This window comes from Hyperolius riggenbachi, chromosome 1 (assembly GCF_040937935.1).
Source record: "Hyperolius riggenbachi isolate aHypRig1 chromosome 1, aHypRig1.pri, whole genome shotgun sequence".
NCBI lineage: Eukaryota > Metazoa > Chordata > Amphibia > Anura > Hyperoliidae > Hyperolius > Hyperolius riggenbachi.
In genome coordinates this window covers 266,338,499-266,350,638 of record NC_090646.1, presented here as the reverse complement: position 1 = coordinate 266,350,638, position 12,140 = coordinate 266,338,499, and the positions used below count along the sequence as shown (strand labels likewise).

Sequence of the window (12,140 nt, the reverse complement as noted above, 5' to 3'; positions counted from 1 at the left end):
CACATGCTGGTGAACTCAGGAGACTGTACTGAGGCTCTACTAATCTTCACTGTCGCTTATCAATCTCTGCTGGCATATGCTGCATGTATGTGTCCTATGGATAGTCTTTGCTTGCCCGTACAAGGGTTTTGCCAATCTTTGCTTGACCATTCTAAGGTTCAGAAAATCTCTTTTGCATCACGTTGAAGCTTTACCAGTCCTTGTCTGTGCCCCGGGCCCTGTTGATATCTGGTGCTAAGGCCTTGCCGATCTCCAGTGGCCAATGCCAAGGCTTTGCCCATCTACTCCTGTCCATAGAAAATCTCTGCTGTATTGTGATGGATTTTCTCCAGCAAATTCCTGGGGTTCTTAATTTTTTTTTTTTTAACCAACATTCTGCTGGCCCATGCCGAGACTTAAAGGACTGCTATAGTTTTCTGTGACGCTTGTAGTTGATCATGCTGTAGAAGCTGGACAGGTCTTCTGTATCCCAGACTCAACTGAAAACAAATGTCTAAGACTCAACAGAGAGAGAGAACCTGCTGCAAGCAGTATATCTTGTAACTAGCTAGAATGGTACATGTGGGATTGGAAATTCATTAAACATGTATAAAAGTCTTTCCATTCCTGAGCCCGTTAGTTACACTTTGCCAGCATGGCTTCTATGAATTGCTAGGTCAACTGCTTTCTGGGAGGTACGGGGTCATGTTAGTATGTCTTGCAATGTAAGAGGTGAATGTTTTTAAGACCCCTGTACTGTTCTTGGTGTTGGCTATAATTTGTCTTAGCAATGACTGTTTATATACAACTTTGATCTAATAAAAATTTAGATTGTAAAAAACATTGGTGTGTGGTTTCCACAGGTGCTTGCTTTTACAAATAACTTTCCATGAAAGAGTCATTTTACAGGAAAATAGATGAAACTATAATTTTTATAATATTACAATTCCAAACTAAGATTGTTCAGATATTACATTTAATAACGATTTAATTCTTAGATTATGTGTAAGAATCTTATTAGCTCGTCCAGGCGGAAACTGCAAGTCTCAAAACCCTTTTACATATAAAGCACAAATAGTTTTTATTACACTGTCACTGCTATATTTCTGCTGGGATTTTTTTTCTCCATGTTGCAACCATTTGCACTTATTTGGTATTTTCATTAATTGTATATATATTTTTTCCTAATCAGTTGTCTCCCAAAAAGACCTGGGAAGGTTTTATTGGTGGATTCTTCCTAACCATAATATTTGGATTCATGGTAAGTAGCTGCATTTTCATTTCTGCTTTTGATTTGTATTGGTTGAAATCAGTTTTCCTCCTATCAGACCTTTTATATATTGGCTATCTTAAAAACATAGGAAGTTAAACAGCAGAGCATGTGCTTAGTGGTCTGGAGGCCAATGGGACATCTAGAAACAGTCCATAAATGGCTCTTAGCTGGGGAGGGAATGCATTTATTTGTTTATGTAATGGTTTATTGCCATGGCATATCTTGGTTTATGTACACTGCATAGCATATGCTGTGTTTCTGTATAGTAATAGTGGAAGTACTGTGAGACACTTGTCTGGTGATGTTCAGCAAGCAGATAATAAATACCCAGTTCTCTAAAGAGTTAGCTGAGCATACACCTGCCAGAAGACTGGTGCCATATCACAATTACTGAAGGTTTAATACCTTCTTCTGTTCCAAAATGCACTTTAAACCCTCCAGGAGACCCATGTTAAGTTTCATTAGATGTAAGGTAGCCATACACTTTATATTGCCACCAGATTCAGCTTGTGCAGTGTGTTTGAAGCAGAGCGTGCTCACCTGTCTGCTGGCACACGCCTCCTGTGTCCTGTCTCCATCCCATCTTTATTCACAGCTGGGGCGCCTGTACCCCTGTGACCCCGCGGCATATACAAAGTCACATTGCATACATGCTGCTGGGTCATGTGGTATAGGCGCCTTGTGGAGATGTCTCTAGATAAGTAGATAAGCACTCATTAATTGTGGAGATGGAGAGAGAATGCAGGGAGCAGGACAGGTCTGCTGCCAACACACTGCATGGGCTCGGGTGGAGCACATTTAAGATGATGTAGAGAACACCATAGCTACATGCCAAAAATCAAGAGAAATTCTATGCATCAGAAACATGCACATGAAGTGTGAGCCCTGCCTAAGGCTGTATGCTTTGCAGCTTTACCAGGTTCTCTGCATTTGTTTGAAAAGGAGGGCACAAAGAGCCCTGACAGATTGTAGGGATCATAACCATGTGGTCTTCACCCCTATTATTATAGTCTATTTATGAAGAGTGGTGATCTGATCGTGACTATTTTGTTTTCCATCTTTTAAAACCCATTTGAGTGTTTTATATCACCAGATTTATAGAAAGGTAATCAGACTGTGTTCCCTGGCAGTTCATCGCTGTATCATAATTACTCTAAAGTGGCAGTTAGTAGCCTTGTTCACCTGAAGGGAAATTCATTATTGGGAAAGACTGTTAATTCTCGCCAGAATTAGTAGCAGTACGTGGACCATTCACTTGCATTGTGATAGAGCGCTCTCTGTTCTTAAAAGGAAAACTGTATGCAACTGGTGAACAGGGTGTTTGAAGCATACACCATTGTTCTCTATTATAGCCGGTTTCATTCTCCACTTTGAAAGTGGTGGGCGCTAATTGGCTACATATGAAGTGGCATGTATATGTGTTGTATTATGCATTTTTCCTTTCTTTGGAAGTATGGTTATCACCTTGTAACTGTCATTACATAAAGGCAAAGTGGCCTTCATAGGCGATCCAGTTTTATAAATCCGGGGCTCTGAAGAGCGCCTCATGGTACAATTAGGCACTTTTCTAGAGAGCAGCTTGTTTATCTTCTTTATAAATAGGCTGCTGTAAGTTGGCCTCTATTCCAATGCACAGGCTTGAGTATGGTCAGTCAGGTGGTGTTGGGTGGGCATATTGTGGTTGCTGTAATCAGCTATCCGGACCAGAAACTCCTGATACACCACGACCTGTAAGTGTTCTCTGCAGCCTCTAAAAACCCTTAGTTAGCTGTCCATAAAATTTTGACTTCTTAGGACCAGAAAAGTGGCCCAAAAGTGGGGTTCCCTGCTTATACTTGAGTCACTACCATAGTGTACAGCACCGTCTTCAGTATTTATTAAAGCTCTTTTATTAAGGAATCGATAACAATGCAGCAAACAGGGCAAGCCAAGACGACATTTTGAGAGGGGCCTCCTCTCTTTATCAAGCCAACATGTTATCCATTGCTGTTGCTGGAGGTAGAGGGACAACAACTGGAGCATATCACACTTAAATGATTGGGTGCTGCCTACTACTGTTTCTTACCATAGCGTACAGACATCTAGGGACTGTGGTGAGAATTCTTGCATTCCTATATCATCTTTGGCTGTGTCCAGCTCTGCATTCCTTGCTTTATCTTTCTGCCAGCTTGAATTTTGCAACAGGTGTTTTGTGCATGTAGTGCACTGGAGGGTCCGGTCTCCATTATATACCTGCTGTATGTTCTAGCTTATTATTGCAATCTGTTGACTTTATGCTTCTTTTCCCATGAATAGTTGTGGCCAGCCATCGTTATGGTATTTCCTACCCCACATTTTTGCCTGTTATTTAAGGTGAAAGTTGGGTGGGAAGGAAAGGGGGCTTATACTTAAATATATACATTATTTTACCATAGCTAAGGAAGCTTGTTTCTGACTTGGAAAACAAAGTGAACATGAAATGAAATAAAAGGCTGCTTCTACTAATCTTTTCAAAGCAGTCTATAAACAAGGTAATAATGTTGTTTTTTTTTTTTTTTTTTTTTTTATTTTAAATAAGCAGATGCAGTCACAGGCATAACTTTGGTGATCCCTATATTTCATCCATCTTGGAGTTCTTCCAGTTTATATTTTCCAATTTACCACTTAACTTGACTTAAGCCACTCATACACAATTCAATCCAGTCATTTGATAATTCAATATTTTTGATATTCCAACTGCATCTATGAAAGCCGAGACCTTGTATTGCCATATTTAGACGCTTAACATTTACAACTGAGTACAACAAAAAATTAGGAGTGGACCTTTGAAACAATGGTGTTTTGCATAGGGTTTTTAGTAGGGGGCCTTTTGGTTCTTTGTTTTAGCCCCTTACACATTCCTAGGAGTTCTGGTTCAATATGAGTTTGCTGGGCAAACTGTAACTCCTTCCCAAATGTAAGGGACTCTGTATTCTTGGTATGTGATTATATTTATTTTGTAGTTTGCTCTAGATTAGATACAACTTTGTGCTGTGTTCACTGATGCTATTGTTTCTTGTGTACATGTCTCTTTGTGCAGTATTCCTATATATTAGTGCAGTTCCAATATTTTGTATGCCCAGTGGAATATAATAGTGAAACAAACCGCTTCTCTGCTACCTGTGAGCCGTCTGAAATCTTCAGGCTACATGAGTATGCCCTGCCTCCATTTCTGCAGTCCCTGCTGGGATGGGTAAGTAAGACATTTATTCTGCTGATTTATTTTTCATAAACAATGTAAATTTGCACTTGAGTTTGACTTGATAACTGTGCTAGGTGGTCAAATTTATAACAGTTTTGTGTACCGTATATACTAGTGTATAAGCTGAGTTTTTGAGCCCAAAAAGTGGCTCAAAAGTAGGGGTTTCGGCTTATACACGAGTCATGAAGAAATAGTGAGCCCCCCCCCCCCCCCCGAGTGCACCATCCACCGTAGTCCCTTCATTGTGTGCAGCAAGCTGTCTGGCCTGTGATTTAAATGGTCGTGTGACCTGCCGTGTCCCTCCTCCATTGGAGTGTAGCAGAAAGTAAATGCAAACCTGTTTTTCCCCCGAGTGTCCTGACATATTTACAGCAGTGCGTGGGTCTTTTGTTACCGATCCTCGCCATCATCTGCACTTCATTGCTATGACGCCACTGGAGGGTGTCATAGCAATGCAACCACTACTGACTTGGCTACAGAGGAATTCTTGCGACGGGAATCTGTATCAAAAGACCCATGCAGTGCTGTAAATATTCTGGGACAATTGGGAGGAAGGGGGGGAGAGAGAGTTTAACAGGTTTGCATTTACTTTCTGCAACACTGCACCAGAGGGGAGAACACAGTTGGACACGTGGCCATTTAAGTTCGCAAAAGCTACAGAGGAATCAGAGCGTCCGCAGATCACGTGTGCAGGGATGGCAAAGCAGTGCGGACTGTAAGCAGAATAGCTATGCAGCGCTCTGCATATGCTGGGACACAGGTCTGTCTTAAGGTGGCCATACATGGTACAATTTTTCCTTTTTTTTTATTATTAGATAATTTAGTTTGATTATTCCACTAGATCGAATATAAAGATTTTTCCAGCATGTCCCATCTGATTTTTCTCGAAAAAAACGGGATAATCGTTCACATTTCTTAATCGAAAAAAAAAATATTTTCAACTTTCATTTGATTCGATCATTTAGATAGAATAAATGGGATAATCGAACGTTTTTATTGTACCATGTATGGGCACCACTAGACAGAGGTCTGTGTTTACTACCATTGGCTTATACGCGAGTCAATCATTTTTTCCTGGTTTGTGAGGTAAATGTTGAGGGTCGGCTTATGCGCGATTCGCTTATACAAAAATATATACACAAATAAATATTTTGAGGCCTGTTTATAGCTATTTACAGATCACTACTTCTTTGGTTGCTTAGCTGAAAAATCAGAGCACCCATTTAAGTTTGCCGTATTTACAAAGACAATATCTGATAATTATTATTTATTTATTGTTTATGGTGGTGATCCAAAGCACCAGTCACTTGAATGGAGTCTCAGATCGCATTTTGTTAATGGCCAGAAGTGCTGATCTGCAGCTGCCTGTTGCCCTGGGGTGTTTCTGGGCCCTTGTCACGAACTGTGTTTATGGAGCCAGTGCTTCATGTGCTTCTGAGGCCCACAAACAATGCAGTCCTGGCACAGAGGATTGTATTGAAGGAGCATTGTTCATGGGTGTCAAAATGATGTGCAGCCCTAGATTTACTGCTCCTCACTTCAGTGGCCTAGGAACATCTTAAGTAGTGAAAGTCAGTAGGTAGCCATGGCAATATGTGCAAAACTAGAGAAAAGTGAAACAAACTTCCCCTGTTCTCCATTGAAGCAGGCAGTATTCCCCACTCTCAAACTGGACGCTTTTTTGGCAATGACCTGATCACCAGAGATAGTCATTGAGATGCCGGTTATTCCAGCTTGCGTACAAATATAATGCAAGCTTTATGCAAAATTCTTAGAATTGGGCCAATCAAAATCAGCAGGAAATGCATTTGATTGGCAAATTCCAAACTTCATTAAATTATTATAAGCATCTCATTGACCATCTCTGCTAATCATCCCTTATGGGGGTCATCACTATTAACTGTTGATTTCCAATAAGTTTCAGACCCATGTAATTGTAAAGATCATTTAAGCTGATCACCACTTATATAAATTGGCCCCTTAGTTTATGCCTTGGCCTTGCGTAACATTTTTGTTCTTCAAGACACACATGCTGTGAATGCTGGGAGTCTGTCTCTTTCATTTGTTTAAACCAGGGCTGTGGAGTCGGTACAAAAATCCTCCGACTCCTCAGTTTAGGATTCCACCGACTCCTCGACTCCGACTCCTCTAATTTGCATATTACAATCTTGTTGATTGAAAGTATGTAACGTGAAATTCGTCTCTTAACTGCCAACGCTTAGGAATTTTAAAAGACAACTGAAGTGAGAAGGATATGGAGACTGCCATATTTATTCCCTTTAGTCATAGACTAAAACTAGTCCTTGGTAAGAGTACTTGTAAAAGGTACAGACTGGAACAAAGAACATCTATCAGGCCCTAGGCAATGTGACTGTGGGTACATGTAAGAGTGATTTGCAGGTACTCTGCAGGGGAATAAGGAGATTCTTCCTCTATTACACATTCTTCATGGACAATCTGAACCAGGTTTATGGGTGATAGACAACACCTCTGTTCAATGTGCACAACATTTTCAGTGGATTCCCTGCAGCTCTGTGGGGAGTGCATATGTAGTGTATAGTACTACTGTGTAACAAAGTAAACCTGAGACAGATGAAATTAAAGTTTTATACATACCCGGAGCTTCCTCCAGCCCCCTTCAGGCTAATCGGTCCCTCGCTGTCCTCCTCCGCCACCTGGATCTTCTGCTATGAGTCCATGTACTTGAGCCAGTCTGGCGTAGTGCGCATGCACACACTCCGTTGCCGAGGGCGTACTACACCTGCGCAGCACTATTGCGCAGGTGCAGAATGTTCCTGGCTGTAGGAGCGGCACGTGGCCGGACTGCGCTGACTGGCTGAATTACCAGGACTCACAGCAGAAGATCCAGGTGGCGGAGGAGGACAGCGACTGGATTAGCCTGAAGGGGGCTGGAGGAAGCCCCAGGTAAGTATAAAACTTTTCTTTTCATCCGTTTCAGGTACCATTTTTTTTTTTTAACCAAAAAAAAGTTTATTAGGCATATAATACATGTACAGGCAAAGATTGCAATCACAGATACAGGGGACACATTGTATACATAACCATGTGTACAGGTTGGAGATACATGTCACATTGTGAACGCCCAATTACTGTAGATTTAAGGAGAAAGTGTTAAACCATGAAGTGGTTGCATTTATAGCTAAAAGGTTTAACAGAGGGGCGAGAATAAATTAGTCTAGTATGATTTAAGGAACAGCACGGAACAATAAGGGGGGGATAAAACATTAGAACAATGCAGTATAGTGCTGCGTGACATATAGGTTACAGGTACTGTTTTTAACCGCAATTTAGGATGTAAGGCGTCACGCCATTACCAAGCAATGTTAATACAGGCACACTGAGTTAAAGAACTGGGGATTATTTACGGTTTTTCCATTGATCCCAGATTAGGTGGAATTGAGGTATGCGACTCCTATGTGTATAGACCAATTTTTTATAGGCCAGCCCATCATCCAAGCGTTTAATCCAGCTAGAGAGCGCCGGCACCACAGGGGACAGCCAACGTAGGGCTACCTCCTGCCGCGCCGCAAATAGGGCCTCACGAACAAATGCCTTAATGCAAGGTTGTAGGCCCTCATCTTGGATGACACCCAACACACACAAAATTGGGTCAAGGGTTACTGGGGAGCCCATCTTATCGTGTAAAAATTTTATTACTGGTTTCCAAAAAACGGTTATTTGAGGGCAGCTCCAGATTAAGTGAAAAAATGAAGGGGAGTCGAACCCGCATTTTGGGCATAGTCTGCTGGCGTTGACATCATATTTGACCATTCGAGACGGGGTAAGATATGCCTGATGTAAAATGTATAGCTGGGTAGCTCGGTCTTTAACCTTCCTGGCGGTAAGCCCGAGCTGAGCTCGGGCTATGCCGCCGGAAGGCACCGCTCAGGCCCCGCTGGGCCGATTTGCATTTTTTTTTTTTTTTGCTGCACGCAGCTAGCACTTTGCTAGCTGCGTGCAGTGCCCAATCGCCGCCGATCCGTCGCGCCGCAGCCGCCCCCCCCCAGACCCCGTGCGCTGCCTGGCCAATCAGTGCCAGGCAGCTCTATGGGGTGGATCGGAATCCCCTTTGACGTCGGTGTCGTCATCCCGCCCCGTCGCCATGGCGACGGGGAAGCCCTCCAGGAGATCCCGTTCTTTGAACGGGATCTCCTGATCGCCAGAGGCGATCGGAGGGGCTGTGGGGATGCCGCTGAGCAGCGGCTATCATGTAGCGAGACTTTGTCTCGCTACATGAAAAAACAATAAAAACATTTAAAAAAAAAGATTTGCTGCCCCCTGGCGATTTTTTAGCAAACCGCCAGGAGGGTTAATGCACACCGAGACTCTCTTAACTGCTTCCAGGGCCTCATCCCAGTTGTCTTCCTCCAAGACCAGACCGTCATTGAGCCATCTCTCCTTAGATACTAGGGTACGATCACAGGCACCACTTTCTATTAATTCTTTGTAGATATCTCCTATTTCGTGTTTGGTGGGGCCTTTTTCAATTAAGTGTAGTATGTTATGGGACTCGGTGCAAATACCGGTAGATAACTTTTTAAATTGTGCCTGGAAGGCATGCTTCAATTGCAGGTACCTAAAATAGTGAGCTGCAATGGTGGGATAGCGTTCTAGCAGGGTATTGAATGAGATAAAGTTCTGCCCATTCAATATGTGGCCTAAGAATATAATTCCAGCCCTCTCCCAAAATACTGGGTCAGGGATGGTATTAAACTCAGGGAGTTGTGGATTATGCCAGAGCGGGGAATGGAAGTCATATTTAGTGGAGGAGTAGAGACCACCAACTCTCTTCCAGACAGTGCAGGCTTGTACTAGGATTGTATTGTGTGATTTGTTTGGAGGGATATATTCGCGAAGTATATCCAAGGCAACACTCTCCTTTGCTGGGTCATTGTCATATCCCAGTGCTTCAGGGTTATATAGGTTATTGGTGGAAAACCAGGTAGCTATGTGTTGGATTTGGGCCGCAAAGTAATAATGCTGGATAGATGGAAGGGCTAAACCCCCCAGGCCATTTGGGTTTATCAAGAGAGAGTATTTAACACGGGGTCTCTTATTGTTCCACACAAAGGATAAAATGATGCCTCTAAATTTCTTAAAGATTGAGAGTGGTATGTATATAGGGGAGTGGTGGAGGAGGTAAAGAAGCTTGGGAAGCAATACCATCTTGACTAGATTTATTCTACCCACTACCGATAGGTATAGTTTAGACCAAGACCTGCATTTTGTTTGTACCAAGTTAATAAGGGGCTGTATTTCCAATGTCATGTACTGTTTAGGGTCCAAGTGGATCAGCACTCCAAGGTATTTGAAAGATTGCACTGTTTGTAATGGAGTAGACGACTGGGATTGAGGCACAGGAGGAACATCTAAGTACATCAAGACAGATTTGGATTTGTTCAGCTTTAAACCGGAGTAGTAACCGGACTCCTCTATCACGTCCAACGCAGCCGCGAGAGAGGGGCCCGGGTCCCCCAGAAACAAAATTGTATCATCAGCATAAAGGCTGACCTTTTCTTCTGAGTGCTCTGTACGTAGACCATGAATCATGGGATTGGCCCTAATGCGGCAGGCCAGAGGCTCTACAGCTAGAGCGTATAGGAGGGGGGATAAGGGGCACCCCTGTCTAGTTCCACGGCCTAGAGAAAAGGACTCTGAGATCCACCTATTCGTGCCCACCCTTGCCCTAGGGGCCTGATATAGCAATTTGACCCATTTGCTGAATACCTCCCCAAAGCCAAACCTGGCAAGAACCGCCTGGAGGTAGGGCCATTCAACCGTGTCAAATGCTTTGGCCATGTCCAAAGAGGCAACAGCCCTATCACCAGAATTAGAGTGATTGGCTTGCAAGTTAGTCATTAGACGCCGAATGTTTTTCAGGTACCATTTAATTCATAGTCACCAAACCAAATTTTAACATATCAAATTATTTGATTTCATGTACATTTGCATAAATCAGCATCAACGCAGAATTATTTCCATCTCATTGACCATCTCTATTATAGACACGGCTACACATCAGGCTTTATTCTTACAGCATAGATGTTATTTAGTATATATAAGAGATTCCTGTGTACACATCATATATGCAGTCACAATCAGATATGTATATCTGACTTTAAAAATACGGGGACTGCTTTATTGAAGCAGCACAAGTAACTAATTTTGCTTGGTTTATTTCATTTTTGTGGACTAAGCACGGCTATTACTGTGTATATATATAAATTATTTATGATAACTTATCTGAGAAATAGAATATTTTATCATATTTTCTATTTTAATTAGTTTAAATTCATTAGGAGTCGGTGCATTTTTTTCCCGACTCCAGGCACCCAAAATTGCCCCGACTCCGACTCAGACTCCACAGCCCTGGTTTAAAGAGACACTGAAGCGAGAATAAACCTCGCTTCAGTGCTTATATTCAGCAGGGGCATGTGTGCCCCTGCTAAAACGCCGCTATCCCGCGGCTGAACGGGGTCCCTTCACCCCCAAATCCCCCCTTGCAAAATCAACGACCAACTTGGTCATAGATTTTGCTGCTCTTGAGGCAGGGCTAATGGCTGCAGCCCTGCCTCTGAGCGCCGTCTATCAGCGGCGCATCGCCGCCTCTTCCCCCGCCCCTCTCAGTGAAGGAAGACTGAGAGGGGCGGGGGAGAGGCGGAGATACGCGCTGACAGGCGCGCGTGAGGCAGGGCTGCGGCCATTAGCCCTGCCTGAATGCGGAAGAGATCCCCGCAAAGAACGGAGGGGATTTGGGAGGTAAGGGACCCCCGTTTAGCCGCGGGATAGCGGCATTTTAGCAGGGGCACACATGCCCCTTCTGAATATAAGCACTGAAGCGAGATTTATTCTCGCTTCAGTGTCTCTTTAAACAGAATGTTAAGCTGACATTGCTAATCTAGTTATCTTCTGATTATTTGCTTACATAGATGTGACAACAGCTTCATTGTAAACTACATGGAATACGCGATTATTTAAAATATAGGATTGTCATCAGCATGATTAACTGGGTTATCTATGATTTGTTTTGGTATATGATGGGGCATGGCTTTTGTACATTCCTAAAATCTTGCACAACAGTCATTAGTATTGGAGGCTTGGATTAAATAAATGCTGTGATACTTGTTAAATTATTCCTTTTATCAATGTTCCATGGTCCTGGTTCAGCTAATCCCCACCCCTTTGTTGCACAGTCAAGACTTTACTACGGTAAATTCATGTTTCTCCACACCATACACCACGAGAGAGCGTATCATCAGATTATCCTTTTTTTGTATAATTGGTAATTTTAATTGAAGCATATAAATATAAAAGAAAATGCATTATTATTCCTGTCTCTCTACTGGGTCTTCTAGACGACCGTTCGGCTGTATCCATTCCAAATCCATAGCATTGCCCTCTCCACATTTGGATCTTTAATTGGGCCTTTCGGAGGATTCTTTGCCAGTGGTTTTAAAAGAGCCTTTAAAATTAAGGTAATTTTAAATGTATTGCTTTTCTTAACATTAACATTATTTATATTGCTTAACATTATTTATATTGCTGTCTAGATTTGTTTGGTACTGCTTGTTGAGATATATATATATATATATATATATATATATATATATATATATATATATATATATATATATATATATATATATA

At 42.3% G+C, this 12,140-nt stretch overlaps 1 protein-coding gene across 2 annotated transcripts in view; it reads left to right on the top strand.

The window, feature by feature from the left end:
• The window catches only part of CDS1 (CDP-diacylglycerol synthase 1), a 165,019-nt gene that overhangs the window by 100,790 nt on the left and 52,089 nt on the right, over positions 1–12,140 (top strand). For both annotated transcript variants that reach the window (XM_068233516.1, XM_068233515.1), the window contains exons 9-11: positions 1,172–1,240; positions 4,311–4,463; positions 11,849–11,968. In XM_068233516.1, coding sequence (XP_068089617.1) covers positions 1,172–1,240; positions 4,311–4,463; positions 11,849–11,968 — 342 coding nt within the window. The remainder of the gene's footprint in view (positions 1–1,171; positions 1,241–4,310; positions 4,464–11,848; positions 11,969–12,140) is intronic.